The 17,574-nt window shown below is 37.7% G+C and overlaps 1 protein-coding gene across 1 annotated transcript in view; it reads right to left on the bottom strand.

Annotated features, from left to right (window-relative positions):
- The window catches only part of Samtor (S-adenosylmethionine sensor upstream of mTORC1), a 56,521-nt gene that overhangs the window by 15,087 nt on the left and 23,860 nt on the right, over window positions 1-17,574 (bottom strand). The window contains exon 3 of the mRNA XM_076566195.1: window positions 6,074-6,244. Within this exon, the coding sequence (XP_076422310.1) occupies window positions 6,074-6,244 (171 nt within the window). The remainder of the gene's footprint in view (window positions 1-6,073; window positions 6,245-17,574) is intronic.

Genomic DNA, 17,574 nt, shown 5'->3' with positions numbered 1-17,574 from the left:
ATCTTTCTATAGTTTTACATAAGGTCTCACTAGCTTTATGTTTACATTACATCAAACTAAATGAAATTCCAGTTACCAAAGTAATAATAATTTGTTTTAGGTAGTAAATCTAAATGATGCTGGGGACACAGTTCATAGAATTATATAGCGGGGTGGTGGGAGCTCACATCTTAATACAAGCACTTGGGAGGCATATCTCTGTGAGTTCGAGGCCAGCCTGGTCTACAAAGCGAACTCCAGGACAGGCACAAAAGCACCGAGAAACCCTGTCTCTAAAACAAAACAAAACAAAAAAAAAAGTATATTAAAAAATTTATAACCCAAGATTAGCAAATGTTTAAATGATTTAAAACTCTTACTAAGAAGGCATAGTTATTTCACATGTTCCTCCAAACAGTATTTACTTCAATAGAAAATACTTTGTAGTCATGAATTTCCTCTAAATACAGTATATTACAGAAGTTTGATCATGGTTATGGTCTCATGATGATTTCCCAACTGAGTTGTTACCCAAATGACATTTGAATCTGTATCATCATTACTACATTCATTCTCAACAACCAACACTTTGAAAGGTCAGAGCTTTGGGATTTTACATATTTCTTCCCATTTTTAAAGAGCTTGAAGAGTAAAGGGATATGATCAAAGTATATTGCATGAATGTATGGAAATCAAAGAATAGATAATTTTAAAAGACTTAATACTACATGCTCTTCAATTTATCTGTTCTTTGATTTTTATATATTCATGCAATGTATTGTGATCATCTCTCTTCTTCCACCTTCTCTCAGATCCTCATATTTGGTTCCCAACTTCACATGCTCTTCTCTTTTAATTTATAGCCCACTGCTGGGTGGTGGTGGCTCACGCCTTTAATTCTTGCATTAGGGAGGAAGAGGCAGGCGGATCTCTGTGAGTGACCAGTCTGGCCTACAAACTGTTTCAGGACAGCCAGGGCTGTTACACAGAGAAAACCTGTCTCAAAAAAACAAACAAATAACCAACCAAACAAACACAGGAAATTTATATCCCACTGAGTTCCGTTACCGTTGCCAGTATGTGCCACGTACTGGGACATGAATAACTAATACAGGTCATGCCCCTGACCCTTCTTACAGCAGCAGCCATCAACTATCAATAGATCTCTGGGAGGAGTGGGCCCTTGTGAGATTTCTATTTTTTTTTTTTTTCCGAGATAGGGTTTCTCTGTGTAGTTTTGGAGCCTGTCCTGGATCTCACTGTAGATCAGGTTGGCCTTGAACACACATAGATCTGTCTGGCTCTGCCTCCCGAGTGCTGGGATTAAAGGCGTGCGCCACCACGGTCCCCGGGCCCTTGTGAGTCTTTCTTCCCACTCTTGCTGGAATGCTGCCTAGCTTGATCTTGTGCTGATCTTGTACAGGCAGCCACAGATGCCCTGAGTTTATGAGTATACTAATCCTGTCACATTCAGAAAACATTCACAACAGTCCTTGATCTCTGATTCTTATACTCTTCCTGCTCTATCTTCTGTGGTGTTCCCTAAGCCTTGTGGGTAGGGGGTGATCTAACAGAAGTCTCACTTGGGGCTCAGCACTACAGGCACTTATTATCTGTACTTTGCTAAGCTGAGAATCTGTGTGTCCACCACCACCCACTTTAATAAGAAGCTTCTCTGATGATGGGTGTGAAGGTCTGTTTGTCAACACAAGCTAGAGTCATTTTGGAAGAATCTCAACTGAGAAAAATCCCTCCATCAAATTTGTCTGTGGGAAAGCATGAGGCTGGAGAAGAAGGGCATTTTCGTGATTACTGATTTATGTGGGCAGGTTCAGCTCTCTAGGGGCAGTTCCACTCCTGGACAGGTGGTCTTGAATGTTATAAGAAAGCAGGCTGAGCAAGCCATGAGGAGCAAGTCAGTAAGCACCATTCCCTCACAGCCTCTGAATCGGTTCCAACCTCCAGCTTCCTGGCATGACGTCACTCAGTGATGGACTGTGACTGTTACATGGAAGCATACACTAAGGAAACCCTTTTCTCTCCAAGTTGCTTTTGGTCATTTCTTTTTTTAAACATCACAACAGAAAGCTGACAAAGAACGCTCTATTTATAATCTGTATGTATAAAGACAGCAGTAGAAGGCAGTTCAATGTTTTGTCTATTTGTTTACGGCAGACTCGGCATGTTAGGATATTTCACCAAGGTTACCAACTAAGCAACTACTAAAATAAAGAAAAAGACCTGTCTTCCCAACTGTTATGAACACATTAAATAAGTATAATTATTTGCAGTATGCTAACATATAAAAATCTTCAACATGTATTTTTAACGGAGACAAATTGTGGAAGATGGTGTTACAAACTTCCATTTAAGTACTGTTTTGGCAGAACTGACTTTAAGCTTTATAACATACATTGTTTTAAATCAGAATTACTATGTTGATAATTTTGCTAATGCTCCTGATTGGTATTTACAAACTGAACTAATTAGCATTCAGCAAACGAAACAAAAACTTTTACATTCAAGTTAAAGTGCACACATTTCTATTCGTACTTTTATCTATCAACACAAGGAATTGACAGTTTATTCCAGTGTTGACAGAGAAACAACAAATCGAAACCATGAAAACACTCGATGATGGTAAGTTTGGGCAAATGGGCACTTACTGAACTCAATTCAACAATCATGGGCAAGAACCTAGAACCATCTACAATGATCATATGTAGACAATCCGACCCTGTCTTCTCTCATATACACTCTATTTAGTTAGTAGATAATCATATAGGACATGCGTTTTTCTTAGTATCTAAGAGATTTGGATCATTATATTGAGGCACACAATAGCGAAATTTTTATGAAGAATACTATGCAAAAACGAGTGTTTTATTGGCACAGAAAGAGTTTACAAAATTCTATATGGACATAGTGTTTGCTGCATAAAAAATCAAGAATGCCCAGCAGAAAGCCCAAGAAGAAGTGCACTTAAAGTGTAACCAGGGTCGAGGGAACATTTCCTTTTTATTTATAATCTTCACATACAACATTTTCACATCTTCATTTTATTGGTAGTCAGGAAAATATCTAATAGTGATTTCTAAAATATAAGCACTGCAATAATGTATAACAAAAGTTAAACAATACTGGTGTGGTGGTCTGGGTAAGGATGGGGCCCATAGGCTCATCTAATTGAACGTTGGGATCCTAGTTCCTACGGTGTTTGGATGGAGAAATACCTAGACAGAGCCATTTTAGGCAAAGTCACTCTAAATGCTTAATGTTATATAACGAAAATTCCGGCTTTAACAACCATATTTAAATACTTTAAATACTAGAAACTACATTTCCCCCTTTACAAGTAAATCCTAGCTGACCATGCCAAAGGCTGGCTGTGATGGTTAATGGTAAATGTTAACTGTCAACATGGTAGGGTTTAGAATCTCCAGAGAATAAGCCTGTGCAACTGTCTAAAGTGGATTGTTGAGATTAGAGATCAGGTTAGCCTCTGGGCATGGCTGTGAGGGATTATCTACATTAGATTACCTGAGGCAAGAAGACCCATCTTAATTTTGGGTACCCTAGCACTGAGCTGAGTTCTGGACTCAATAGAAAGAGAAAGCATTCATCCTTTTCTGCCACCTGATGGGAATGCAGCAGAGCAACCGCCTCAAGCCCTATTGCCATGCCTTCCCCAATCAAGACTGGCTGTGCCTTGAACTGTAGCCAACAGAAATCCTTCCTTCCGTTACTCTGCCAGGTAATTATCACAGCGCTGAGACAAGTTAACTCAACATATCAACAAATCTATTCTTCAAGAAATGACTGTAAGGTTGAACAGCCATGAAAAATCAACATCCCAAGGGATTTAAAGGAGAGCCAAGTAGAGTGAAGAGTATCTGTCATGAAAAGAAGCTGAATGTAGGTTAAGAGCACTGAAGATCTGTGCTATGCTTCCTGGAGATGTTCTTGTTTCTGCCGTACCTGCTTTATCAAGGGAAAACCTGAGATTCTTCCAGGACAAATTGGGCTGTGAAACTGTAGCACCTTTACTGCCAGAGGGGGCTGAATTGGTTTGGACTGTGGGTGGAAGATTTTACCGAGTATTCTCAGTAAACAAAGCAAACTGGGTTGGATCAAACAGGGACAGTCAGCAGGTATGCTAGTCTCAGGTTGCTATACTAGCCTTGGTCAGGCTGAGCTTCAGACTAGAAGATAAATCAGAAATTCAGCAGCAAGATCCTGGAAAAAGAAGTACACAGAGGAACTAAATAAGCCCTCCACAAGACTCTGGCCAAGAAGGCAATCTAGAGGACCTTCACGAGGGAACGGCAGAAAATGAAGGGTGAGGCTGGTTTGCATACTGTTTAACTATCTTCCTCAATCAGCACATATCCTGGCCCAGAGTATGAGCACGACTTCTCATCTATCAATGTTTCATCATTCGACTATGGAGGTACCAGTACAAACCCTAGAAAACTGGCTTAAAATAATCAACTCAAAGAGAGGCAACACAGACATCAGCATGTACAAACCACAAAACTTGAAGATCAATTACATCTAGGAGAAAAGAGACACAGAGAGAGAGCTAGTGAGCACACAACCTTATTCCTTGACCTCCTTCTTAGGAGAAAACCCAAATGACAAATTTTGTACTACATTATGAACAACATTCAACTGCCAACAGAACCCTGAAAATATGCAAAGAAAAATAAAAAAGTGTGGTCCACACTCAGCAAAAAACAGTAAATAGAAGCTTACTCTGAGTGAGTGAAAATTTGAGATTTTGCAGAAAAAAATTTCAAGGCAGTGATTGTAAAGGGGCCAAATGGGTATGAAGTATACATTTGTAGTCTCAGCTACATGAAAGGATGAGGCAAGGATTGCTTGAGCCTAGAAATTCAAGGCCACCTGAGTGAGCAATATAAAGAGATCTCATCTCAAAAACAAAAATTTAAAATGCATTTAAAGAATTAAAAGACACTATGTTTAAAGAATCATTGAGAAATATGACAGAAGTATACAAGGGAATCTCAGAGACTACAGCTAAAGAACCATATAGAAAATGTGGAGCTAGTGCTTTCCACAGCTACCTGTTTCGATGTAGCTATATGAGTGATTATTCTTATCAACATTTTATTTATTTGCCAGTATTGGGGATTGAACCTAGGCCTCACAGACACTAGCCAAGTGCTCTATCACTAAGCTATAGCCTTCAACATCAACTTAAAAATACTTTAGCTATTTCATGAGATCTAAGGTACAAGATGTTGGATAAGTCATTATAAGCTTTGCAATAAACTTAAGGTAAAAATGACTTATTCTTTCCTAGTGAACTAATCAATGATGTGCTGATTTTATTTAGATGAAATCACTCATAACTAGGTAATACTTTGAATACAGTATAAGGTCAGAGTAACCAAATAATGCTATGCTGGCATCAACAGTTTTGAAATTATTTAAGAATTTAATTTTGCTATTATCAGTTTTCAGCATTTGTCAAGAATGTTTCTACAATTCTCAAACAATAAAATATTATATGACAGCAAATTTATTCTGAAACTAAGATATATACATAATTTTAATTAACTAGACTAAAATACTCATGAACTTGCAAAGTTTATACCTACACACACATACACACACCCCACCAGCAGGCATACTTTCAATTCAACAATAACATGATGATAGGTGGTCAGTATTGATATTTTATTTGTAATTTCTTAGTGGCTAAATACTTTAAACAGTTTAATTGGCTTTCATTGCTTTGATTTTTCATATTGTCATAACATTTAATTGTCACAACATATAATTGTCATAACATTTAATAAACCATACTTTTTTCATTTTTAAGGACAACATGTGCTATAGGAACACTTAAGTTTTCATATATTTCTTGAAATTGTATGACAGTTTTATGCTTAACAATATTATGAATTTTTATTTCTCAAACTTACATATATCAGAGGAGAAAATAAAAATCCTGCCTCTAAGTATTGACCATTATACTATTTTACAAGGTGTAAACCATTTTTCCCCACTATTTGCATTAACACAGCTACCCGAGGAAAAGTTGACTGAAAAAGATAAGTATACTTACTCGGTAATAAATTCAGGGCTTGTAAAGCTGAGGTTTGTTAAACGACCTTCAAGTTTCGATGACTCGTGCACGTTTAAGGCTGGAGTGGTCTTAGTGGCGAGTACAGCTCTTTTCTCATCTTTCTCAAGTGCTTTTCTCTTCCCACCATTCTGGAAATACTCTCTGCATATACTAAAGATCAAAACAAAGTTGGGTTTTAAAACATTAGGTGTGATGAAGTAAAATAAATTAACAACAACAACAAAACACCCTTCATTATTCAAGGTGGGAAACTTTCAAATTGAAGGGTCCTATTTTAAAAGGTCAAACATTACAGGGATGGCTATTCTTGGTTGTTAACTTGACTATATCTGGAAAAGCGGCTGGATACACCTGTGACAGATGTTTCTTGATTGGATCATTGAGGTCAGAAGGCCCACCCTAAATCCCAATCTTCTGAGGTAGAACCACCACCTTAAATCTGGGCCATGCCCTCTGCTGGCAGCGTAAGAAAGACAGGGAAGAAAGAAGCACTGGTTCTTTCCTGCTTGCCCTTGGGCTCCCAGGATAAGTCCTTCACTGGTATTAGAGCCTGATTCTTCAGGATCCTGACATATATCAAAGACTAGCTGAGAGACCCAGCTCCGAGGACTGAACGACTATTGGATTTTTGGACTTTTTGTTGGTAGGACTGCTATTGCTGGACTAACTAGACAAGCCACTCTATTAAATCCCTTTTATTAATTTATTAACAGATCAGACAGACAGACAGATTCATTCTATCAATTCTGTTCCTCTCGAGAACCCTGACTAATACAACTACATTATAATTTCAAAAAGCATTATTATAAAAATGTTGAATAGGAGCCGGGCGGTGGTGGCGCACGCCTTTAATCCCAGCACTCGGGAGGCAGAGCCAGGTGGATCTCTGTGAGTTCGAGGCCAGCCTGGACTACCAAGTGAGTCCCAGGAAAGGCGCAAAGCTACACAGAGAAACCCTGTCTCGAAAAACCAAAAAAAAAAAAAAAAAAAAAAAATGTTGAATAGGGCCGGGCAGTGGTGGCGCACGCCTTTAATCCCAGCACTCGGGAGGCAGAGGCAGGCGGATCTCTGTGAGTTCAAGGCCAGCCTGGGCTAGCTACCAAGTGAGTTTCAGGAAAAGGCGCAAAGCTACACAGAGAAACCCTGTCTCGAAAAACCAAAAAAAAAAAAAAAAAAAAAAAAAAAAGTTGAATAGGTTGGTTCATGAGCCATTCTTGCTAGGTAGGGTGCTTCTCCCTTTGCCATCTGTACACAAGCCTAGCTCCAGACTTGCAACCTGTGAGCCCTGACCCCTTCTGTTCAAGTGCCACCTTTGCTGCCTAGGTAAGTCCTTTGTTCCTTATCCATCATTACCCTACCTGTTGTCATTCCACACACACAGCCCTAGTTTCAATCTGCTTTGTTCATGAGCCATCTTTGACTGGTGGGATGGTCTTTAGCTATCCCAACCTTCTTGTTACCCACGGCAATCTCTAGACCCACTGCTGCAGCTCCCGATCTGTGGTCAGGAGTCATCTTTGCCTGGTCCAGTTAAACAGCTCACCATCAGGTCTACCTTGCATAGTTCTAGTCACACAGCTCCTGCAGTCACCTAATCTAAGGCAGGCCCAATTCTCACATCAGACACAAACCAAGGAGAGTTCACACGCCTAGGTCAACTCACAAAAACAAAAACAACACAAATAGCCACGGCAGTATGTCTTATATCAAACTCACCAGCCCTATAGTTCTGAGGACTACCTAGATGAACCCCATGAATTTAGAAGAAGTTATATATTGTATCAAAGAATTCATGTAATTCAAGTAAAAATGAATTTAATAAAGAATGAACAAAAACCTCACTGAACTCCAAGAGGCTCACAATAAACACCTGAGTGATGTCTATGAAAATACACTGCTAAATGATGAAGAGAATTCAGGATTCGAAGGCAGAATTCAATAAAGAGATAGAAATGCTGAAGAAAACACAAACTGAAATGAAGACAGAAGTGAAAAACTTGGTATCAAGAATTAAGTAGAAGACAGAATACCAGATAGAGGATCTAGATCAAATAAGCAAATAATATTTTTAAAAAATTAAAAAGCAGAGGAAAGGAACATGCAAGAAATGGTAGACAGTATGATGGAGAAGCATCATGGGTTATATATATATATATCAAGTCCTCAACAGGACCCTAGAAGAAAAGTTCCCCAAACTAAGGAAAGATATACCCATCCAGACACAAAAAGTGCAGAGAGCAACAAATAGACAAGATCAAAAAAGAAACACTCCATAGCATATCACAGCTAAAACAAAATAGAGAAAAACATCGAAAGTTCCAAGACCAAAAAAGTGACATATAAAGGAAAAAAACCATCAGAGTAACAGTTGATTTCTCAATGGGAACTCTGAAAGCCTTCTGGAGCAATGTACTCCAAGTTCTAAAAGACCATGGCTGTCAACCTAGACTACTATAACCAGCAAACTATTTGCCACAGCTGAAAGAAAAAGAATACTTTCATTGATCCAAAAAGTCTTAAAAAAAATTCATATCCAACTACAATAATAAAAACTCTAAGTAGAACACTGGAAGCAGCACTTCTAATGGAAGAGAGACTACACATAGACAAGAGACTCTAGAAAGAAAACAAGTAAAGCTATAACTAAAGAAATACAAAGCACAACTAAGAACACAAACCTACAAACAGCAAAATGATTGCAATCTGCACAAACTTTTTAATAATAACTCTAAACATCAATCACCTCAAGTCTCCAATCAAGATATAGGCTAGATGAATGGAGTAAGAAACAAAATCTACCTTTCTATTTTCTACAAGAAACTCAGCTTGTAAAATAGGCACCACCCTAAAATGAAAGGATGGAAAAAAGTATTTCAGGCATGTAACAAAATACACATCATACTAAAAGGAATTAGAAGAGACAAGAAAGGCACATCATTACAATCAAGATACCAATTAATCAAGAATATAGTACAATACTAAAGATAAATGCACCAAATTCTGCTGTACTCAGTTTCACAAAAAAGCATACAAATGGAAGTAAAGACACAAATTAGCACAAACTCCAATGGCAGTAGGTGATTTCAACACCTTTCTCCAATAGATAGAATATCTGGACAAAACAAACAAAAACAAGAAATCTCAGAATTAAAGATATTTTATCAAATGGACCTCAGAGATAACTGCAGAATATTCCAACCAAACACCAAAGAATATACATTCTATTTAGAAGTACATGAAAGCTTCTCTAAAACAGACAGCATGCTGGGACCCAAAACCAACCTAAAAATACAGATAATTCCATGCATCTTCTCAGGCCATTATGCAATAGAATTTAAAATTGACAGTGAACAAAACTCTAGTTAAGAGTACAAGTTAATGGAGATTAAACAACTCACTAGTGAATGATGAATGTATCAAAGGGAAAAAAATCAAGATAGAAATCAAAATATCCTAGAACTAAGTCAAAATGCAAAACAACAAAAACCATGGGGCACATTAAAAGCAGCTCTAAGAGAAATATTTATAGCCCTAAGTGCCTACACATTAAATAATTAGAAAGAGCACAAATAAATGACTTAATGGTACAACTCAAAAATTTGAAAAAAACAAGAAGAAAACAAATTCAAACCTTGTAGACAACAAGCAATAAGAAAAATCAAAATAAACATTAATGAAGTATAAACAAACAATAGAAGAATCAATGCATTTAAGAGCTGATTCCTTGAAAAGATAAACAAGATAGACACTTGGCCAAAAGAAAAAGAAATGAACAGGGAACATTACAATAGACCCCAGAGAAATTCAGCATGTTACAAGGGAATACTTGCAAAAATCTGTACTCCATTAAGTTGGAAAATCTAAAAGAAACGAATAAATTTACAAGTTACCAAATTTAAACCAGAAGCAATTTACAGGTTCAATGCAACCCCAATAAAACTAACCACAACATTGCATATAGAACCAGAAAAGACTCTGGAGAGCCAAAGCAACCGTGAGCAGAAAAAACAATATTGGAGGGACCATTATCCAAGAACTTAAGATATAATACAGAATCGCAGTAATAAAAACACTGTGCGGACACAAAACCAACATGGAATAAAAGCCCAAATGGAATGAAATAGAAAACCCAGACAGAGTACCCCTAACTATAGCCATCTGGTAGCTGAGAAAAGGGGCCTCAAACCATATACTGGAGAGAAGACAGCATCTTCAACGAATGTTAAAATAAAAGTACGTAGAGCCCGAGCCTGCTCTTGGGATCTTGGGTGCATGGAATCATCTCCCAACAGTCATCTTCTGATCTCCCCTTCCCATAAATACAAATAAAGTAAAAACTGTGGGTGAGGGAAGCAGAGACCACGTTAGAGAAATCTTACATAACAGGAACTAAGAAAATCTGAAGCCTGAGAGAAGGGAGCCTTGTTTCTTGTCTCCATCTCTTTTCCTGTTGCTGTGCTAAAACACTCTTGACAAAAGCAATTTCAGGAAGAAAGGGTTTATTCTGTGTCACAGTTCATCATAATTAGGAGTCAAGGAGCCCGACACAGTTGCTCACATTGCATTCACACTCAAGAAACAGACACGAGAGCTGACAAGATGGCTCAGTGTGCAAAAACAAGCAGCCGGGTCGAATGAACTGGAGAGGAAGAAATGAAACTTAATGTATTCAGAGGATGCTGTGACTATGTGGACAACCCAAGAGACTCAAACATGAGCTCACACAACCAGTAATAAAATCCTGTAAAATGGTGATGTAAACGAGAAGTACCCATAAACATGTTCAAAGAAAGACATACACTAGCCTGTAAGAATATGTAATGAAAAAGAAACTCATATTTATAATAACAACAAAATGTTATGGTGCCTAGGAATAAAACAAGAGAGATGCACAACCACCATAAAGAAAACCTTGCAATACTGACTAAAAAGGAAAAAAAAAATGAAATACATTTTTCATGGGCAAGATGATTCAATATTGTGAAGGCATCAGCTTTTGCAATTTATAATTTCATATCAAACAATTAGAAAAATAAGTAAACCAGCCTATTCTAAGGTAAAAAAGAAAAAAAAAACAAGAATCAAGAAATTTTGAAAAAGTGCAAGGGTGGGTAGGATAGATGACATAGAACGGTATTATGTAAGTCTATGATTAAAATACTGACAGTTATAGACCAACAATATACAGAACTAGTGAAAGAAATTATACAACAAAACCAACTATGAGGTAAACAGTAAAATGTGTAAGTAGCAAGCTGTGATACTGTGATCTAGTTTGTTGCATAAGTGGTGTTGGGGAAATGGACAAATCATATGGGGGAAAGTTATTTTAGGGAGAAAAAGGAGATAACACCTGATAAACTCCAAATAGGTGAAATACATAAATACACAAAATGAAGTTACAAAAGTATTAGAAGAAAACACGAATGAATAGTGAATAGGAATCCCTATAGTTAGCAACTCCAGAAATTTTTTCTAAATGTATTTGATTGGCACAGTAAGGGAGAACATTTATAAAGTATGGTGTGACATTTCAATACACTGATACTCTGTACAATAGACTGATAGTTCTACTTTAAGATATAAGAGGGGTACAAGGTATGGAACGCTGATTATGTAGTCCTAGTCAAAAAGCCAATCATCTCAAAACCCAGGAAAAATCAGTTTAATCTGATCCAGAAGGCGGGGAAAAAGATGGAGTTCTCTGAAGATGGGCAGGAGACATTTTCTAGTTATTTAAGAGAATTATTGTGTTCAGACTTTTGAACTGGCTGGATGAGACCAAGGGCAATCTGTTTTATTCATCTAACAGTGAAAACGAAGATCATAGGATCGATCAGACTTCATGATTATGTAAGTCAGCTCTTTAGTGCCACTCTATCACTATATATCCATACAGAAGTACATAAATGTGTCATGTACACACACACACACACACACACACACACACACACACACACACACACACAACACACACACACTGCTACTTCTCTGGAAACATTTAACATAATACCAAATGGCATGATCTCCACAATTAAGTAAAAAAAAGGTAAGAAACAATATATAACACACTATCACCTACAGTTAAGAATAGATATTGGAGGGCAAATCAGTACAGACACTGTGGAAATCAGGGTGCTGGCGCCTCAAAAAATTAAGACATCTACTACCATATGAAAGGACTGTATTTCCTACCTCATGTTATTTGCTGTTCTATTCACAACAGCTAGTATGTGGAAACATCTAGATGTCCTACAACTAATGACTGAAAAATGTGATAACTATACACAACAAAATTTTATTATCTGTAAAAAAAAATGAAATGATGAAATCTTTAGGTAAATAGATGGAGCTGAAAAAAATTTCAGTAAGTACAGTAACCCAGACCCAGAGAGACAATGTTCTATGTTCTCATTTATATGTTGATATTAGCATCAAATTTTTAGGTCTGCATGTTTAACTTCGAGTACCTGTAGAATCCAGAAAACTAAAAAGGGACTGATGCTGGGGATGGGAAAGAAAGCTCTTAAGGGAAGAACAGAACACGGGTGATATGAATGGGGGAAAAGAATGGAAAGAGAAGTTTCAGTGAGGACAGTGACAGGAAGGGAGGATTAGAGGGGAGAGCTGAGGAGGGAGTGGGGGAGTAACTAATGAGGGATGTTTGAAAAAGCCATATGAAAACCTACTATTTTATAAGGATCAAATATATATTTTCATGTAAGAGGTTAATGGAGTTACCCTCTACAGGGGATTCCTTGAAGAAGCCAGAGCGCCAAATAAAAAGCCTAGTGATGTGTGAGATACCTCCTGGAAATGTTGAGTAGTGGTGTCCCAGAGACCCCATAAACAACAGAGGCTCTTGTCCTTGCCCTTGACTGCCCACCAGAATTGGAGGGTAAGATCTTACTGCTAAAGACACCACAGACTTGGGTTACAAGACAGGTAAATCAGGCTACAAATGACCGAGAAGATTCCTCCATTCTAGCTAACTTTCATAGCATTAGAAGTTGCTATGTAGGCTGCTGGGGGACGGGGGTGAAAATCATCAACACTGTGAACTACAATAACAAGCGTCGTGGCAAGATATGCCGATGGTACAATAGTGGCACAAATATGGGAGTAACCAATTATTTCCTGATTAAAGAATTTAAGACCTGTTCCACAGGAAGAAATCTGCCTGACAGTGTAAATGTGACCAAGGATCCGTGCCTGAGGTGCACACAAGTCACAGGTATAAACTTATTATAATTCTGCTACATGGACATAGAATCAAACCACTAGTATCATAGTTCACTATCTATTGTTGTGATAAACACCAAGACCCAAAGCAACTTGAGAGGAAAGGGTTTATTTAAGCTTACAAGTCCTAATCACAGTTGATCATGAAGGAAGTCAGGAAAGGAGCTAAAGGCAGGAATCTGGAGACAAGAACTGAAGCAGAGGCCATTGAGACATGGTGCTCACTGGCTTGCTTTCCATAGCTTATTACAAAACCCAGAACCATCTGCCTAGGGGTGGAACTGCCCTTTGAGCTGGGCCTACACAAATCAATCAGGAAAATGTGCTATAGGCTTACCTACAGGCTAAGTTGATGGAGGTACTTTCTCAATTGATGTTTGGTCTTCCCAGATGACACTGACTTGTATTAAGCTGACAAAAACCCACCAACTAGCATGCCTATATAAATGGTGATTTTACATAGTACTTTAAAATTATTATTATTTTTTTTACATTTTACCATGGCATTTCCTTACATATGCACAATCATATTTTACTCTAATTTGCCCTCCCTCATGCCATCTGCCCCGGAAATAGACTCTGTGTTCCCTTCCTATTATCCTTTCTGGCTGCATATCACTATCACACACACACACACACACACACACACACACACACACACACACACACACACACACTTGTAGTTTTAAATCTAGATTGTGCCTCTGAGAGTAATCATGTGGCATTTCTCTGAGTCTGGCTTATTTCACTTAACATAGTGATTCTCCAGTTCTGTCCATTTCCCCGCAAACACCACACTTTTCTTTGTGTATGTGCACATCTTCTTTATCCATTCACCTACTGGTAGGCATGCCAAGTTCCATTTCTCAGCTACTGTGAATAGTACAGCAACAAATGTGGATACACAACAATCTTCGTGTTATGTGACTTCAAGTACACACCAAAGAGTGGTGTAGCTGGGTCATACAACAGTTACATTTTGTTGTTGTTGTTTTTGCTTTTTAAACACTTTCATGCCGATTTTCTCACTGGCTACATAATTATTCAAACCTATTACTCCCTTTCTTGTCTTCAGTGTGTGGAGTATTTTTAATATTTTGATGATGCAAGTGGAGAATTTTCCATTTGTGGTGTTATCAGTGCTCAAAAAAAAAAAAGGATTTTGGAGCATTTAGGACTGAGGATGTTCAATCTCTCTCCCCCTCTGCCCTACTCTCTCATGTGTTTCTAATTCTCTTCACAAAAATGGCGTGACATAAAGGACATCTAGCTGCCTGTATTATATTACTTTCAAATTCTACCTTCCATTAAAAGAGAACAGGACTCTGAAAAATTAGATTGGAGGTCTCAAACAAGGAAAGTAAAGACTTATTTTGTACTGGATAGAAATAAACTGCTCAAAAGCAATGGGAGAACATAGACAAGCTTTGATTCATTCTCATTGGCTAGATGAAATTATATGATTACCCAATAAGGGAAAAAAGCCAATAACAAAGGGAAAAAATGACTAAAAGATAGAATTAGTGAAAACATGACACTACTGCTGTGGGATGCTCTGTATGTTAAATGTGTTGCTCTGATTGGTTAATAAATTGGCCAGTAGCCAGGCATGAAGGATGGGCAGAACAAGGAGAGAATTGTGGGAATGGGAAGGCTGAGGCAGAAAGATGCTGCCAGCCACCGCCATGACAAATGAGATGTAAGGTACCAGTAATCCAAGAGCCATGTGGCAACTTATAGATGAATAGAAATGAGTTAACTTAAGACAGAAGAACTAGATAGCAAGAAGCCTGCCACGGCCATACAGTTTGCAAGCAATATAAAAGTTCTGTGTGTTTACTTGGTTGGGTCTGAGTGGCTGTGGGACTGCTGGGTGAGAAAGATTTGTCCTGACAGTGGGCCAGGCAGGACTGGAGAAAACTCCAGCTACACACTACAGTGATATTACAGAAACATTTTCAAAACCTCACTTGTCACAATTGTAACTGTCTATGCCATACAACTTAATAATGTAAAAATTGGCCAACAGAAAGAATTATAAATAAACAGATGTTTTTAAGAACATATAATTATGTTCTATTTATAAAGAAAATGCTTATTATAAAACAATGCCAGTAAATAAGTGTTAAAGAATGATACACCTTTAAAAAAGATCTTAACTTTGCAACTGCAAATGTGATATTTAATAAACGAAAGTGCTGGGCGGTGGTAGTACACACCTTTAATCTCAGTACTTGGGAGGCAGAGGCAGGTGGACCCCTGTGAGTTCAATTTCAGGTTGGTCTACAAAGTGAATTCCAGGAGAGCCAGGACTTATACAGAGAAACCCTGTCTCTAAAAACCAAAATAAATAAACAAACAAACAAGTAAATTTATTTTAAAGGCTGTTAAAGACAAAATTGACCGACAAGCCAAAATGTCATTTCATAATTTACTAGCCAACTAAAAAGAGGAAATCTAAGTTCCTATTTGAAGAATCTAGAGACTTCACCACAACCAAGTGACAGCATGTCTCATAAAGGTAAGAGCCTACTCATAAGATGCAGATGCAGTTTCATCTATTAAGATTTCTTTTTGCAGCCAAGGGGTGGTGGTGTACACCTTTAATCCCAGCACTTGGAAGCAGAGGCAGGTGGATCTCTGAGTTCCAGGCCAGCCTGGTCTGCAGAGTGAGTTCCAGGACAGTCAGGGCATAGAAAAACCCTGTTTTAAAAAAGAAAACAAAAGGATTTCTTTTTGCAAAAATGTTTGAGTTGTAACAATCCTCTAGAGCAATGGTTCTCAACCTTCTTAATGCTGTGACCCTTTAATATAATTTGTCAGGTTGTGGTGACCTGAACCATAAAATTGTTTTCGTTGCTACTTCATAACTGTAATTTTGCTACTGTTAGGAACTGTAATGTAAATATTTGTGTTTTTGAATGGTCTTAGGCTATCCCTTCGAAAGGTTGTTCACCACCCCACTCCCACTCCCCACCCCGCAAAGAGTCATGACCCATAGGTTAAGAATGACTGCTCTGGAACCAACTTTCAGTTTACAAGAAATAAACAAAATTGTAAACATGAATAAAAAGAACCAAGAAGAAACAAACACATGAATCCTGAATATAAGCAACAAAACTGGTTTAAGATTAGAATACAGACAATCACAACAGTTTCCAACTTCTGTAACAACAACAAAACAAAACGAAATTATATAATCTAAAACTGATGTATTTTTTTAAAAAGCCTGGAGGACAAAGGATGCAATGTGGTTTAAAGGAATGAAGAAACTATAAAGCACCCTCCTTTCCTAACTAAGGGAGCGCAGGTAGGGGGAAGCGTGTGCTGCAATGTTTCTGAGCACAATGAATCAGGCTTGCCAGAGTCATGGGATCCTGTAGTCGCAGAGCTTTCAAGGGATAGTCACCACATGGACAGGTTGGAATCTTTAAAGAACCAAACTACAGATATAATTCCTCATATACTCTTTCTGATTCTTGGGCAGCAGCAGCATGAGAGGCTGGGAATGGAACGAAAAAGCATAGGAAGATCTCTGTATTCTTTCTTGGGCTAATACCTCAAGATCTTAAGCTCATCTTCTCCAAGAGCTGTCCCTCTGCATACACAGAGCATTCATTCACTCACTCTCAGAGCATTTGAAACCAAATGTGAACTGACACTTTCTAAAGAGGTGATTTAGCTCCATTCCAGACCAATTACTACTGCTGATGGATGAAGTGTTCTTTCTTTCATCCCAGCTCCAGTATCAGAGAAAAAAAGCATGCCTTTTCTGGGGAAAATATTTATATGAGTGTCTTTTAAGTACAATAGCAAACCACCACACACACAATGAAGCAGGGAAAAAAAATGGCCTATAACCAAAAGAAACAGATCTGCAGCTAAACTGTGATAAAATAAGCACAGAAAGTCTTACCTATTACAAACATAATAAGAAAAAATAGAGAAAACAGTCAAGCAATTTTAAGAAATTTGAGAAAATTAATCTTATAACATTTCTCAGTAATTGATAAGATACCAAAAAAGGAAAATCAGTGAAGATATCTAAAATACTTGAACAATGCAATTAGCCACTTTTAAGCAACAATCAAAATTAAACTATGTTAAGTTTTCTAAAAAACTGACATTTTTACAAAAACTCAATGTTATAAAAAAAAACAATATAAGAACATAGAGATATAACTACCAAGGTCTAACTTCATTTAGGAAAAAACTTAGAACCTTGTGTTAGTTATTGT

Source organism: Peromyscus maniculatus, chromosome 3 (genome assembly GCF_049852395.1).
Source record: "Peromyscus maniculatus bairdii isolate BWxNUB_F1_BW_parent chromosome 3, HU_Pman_BW_mat_3.1, whole genome shotgun sequence".
In the NCBI taxonomy this organism is placed as follows: Eukaryota; Metazoa; Chordata; class Mammalia; order Rodentia; family Cricetidae; genus Peromyscus; species Peromyscus maniculatus.
Note: the sequence above shows the minus strand (reverse complement) of the source record. Positions and strands in the feature narration are given on the sequence as shown.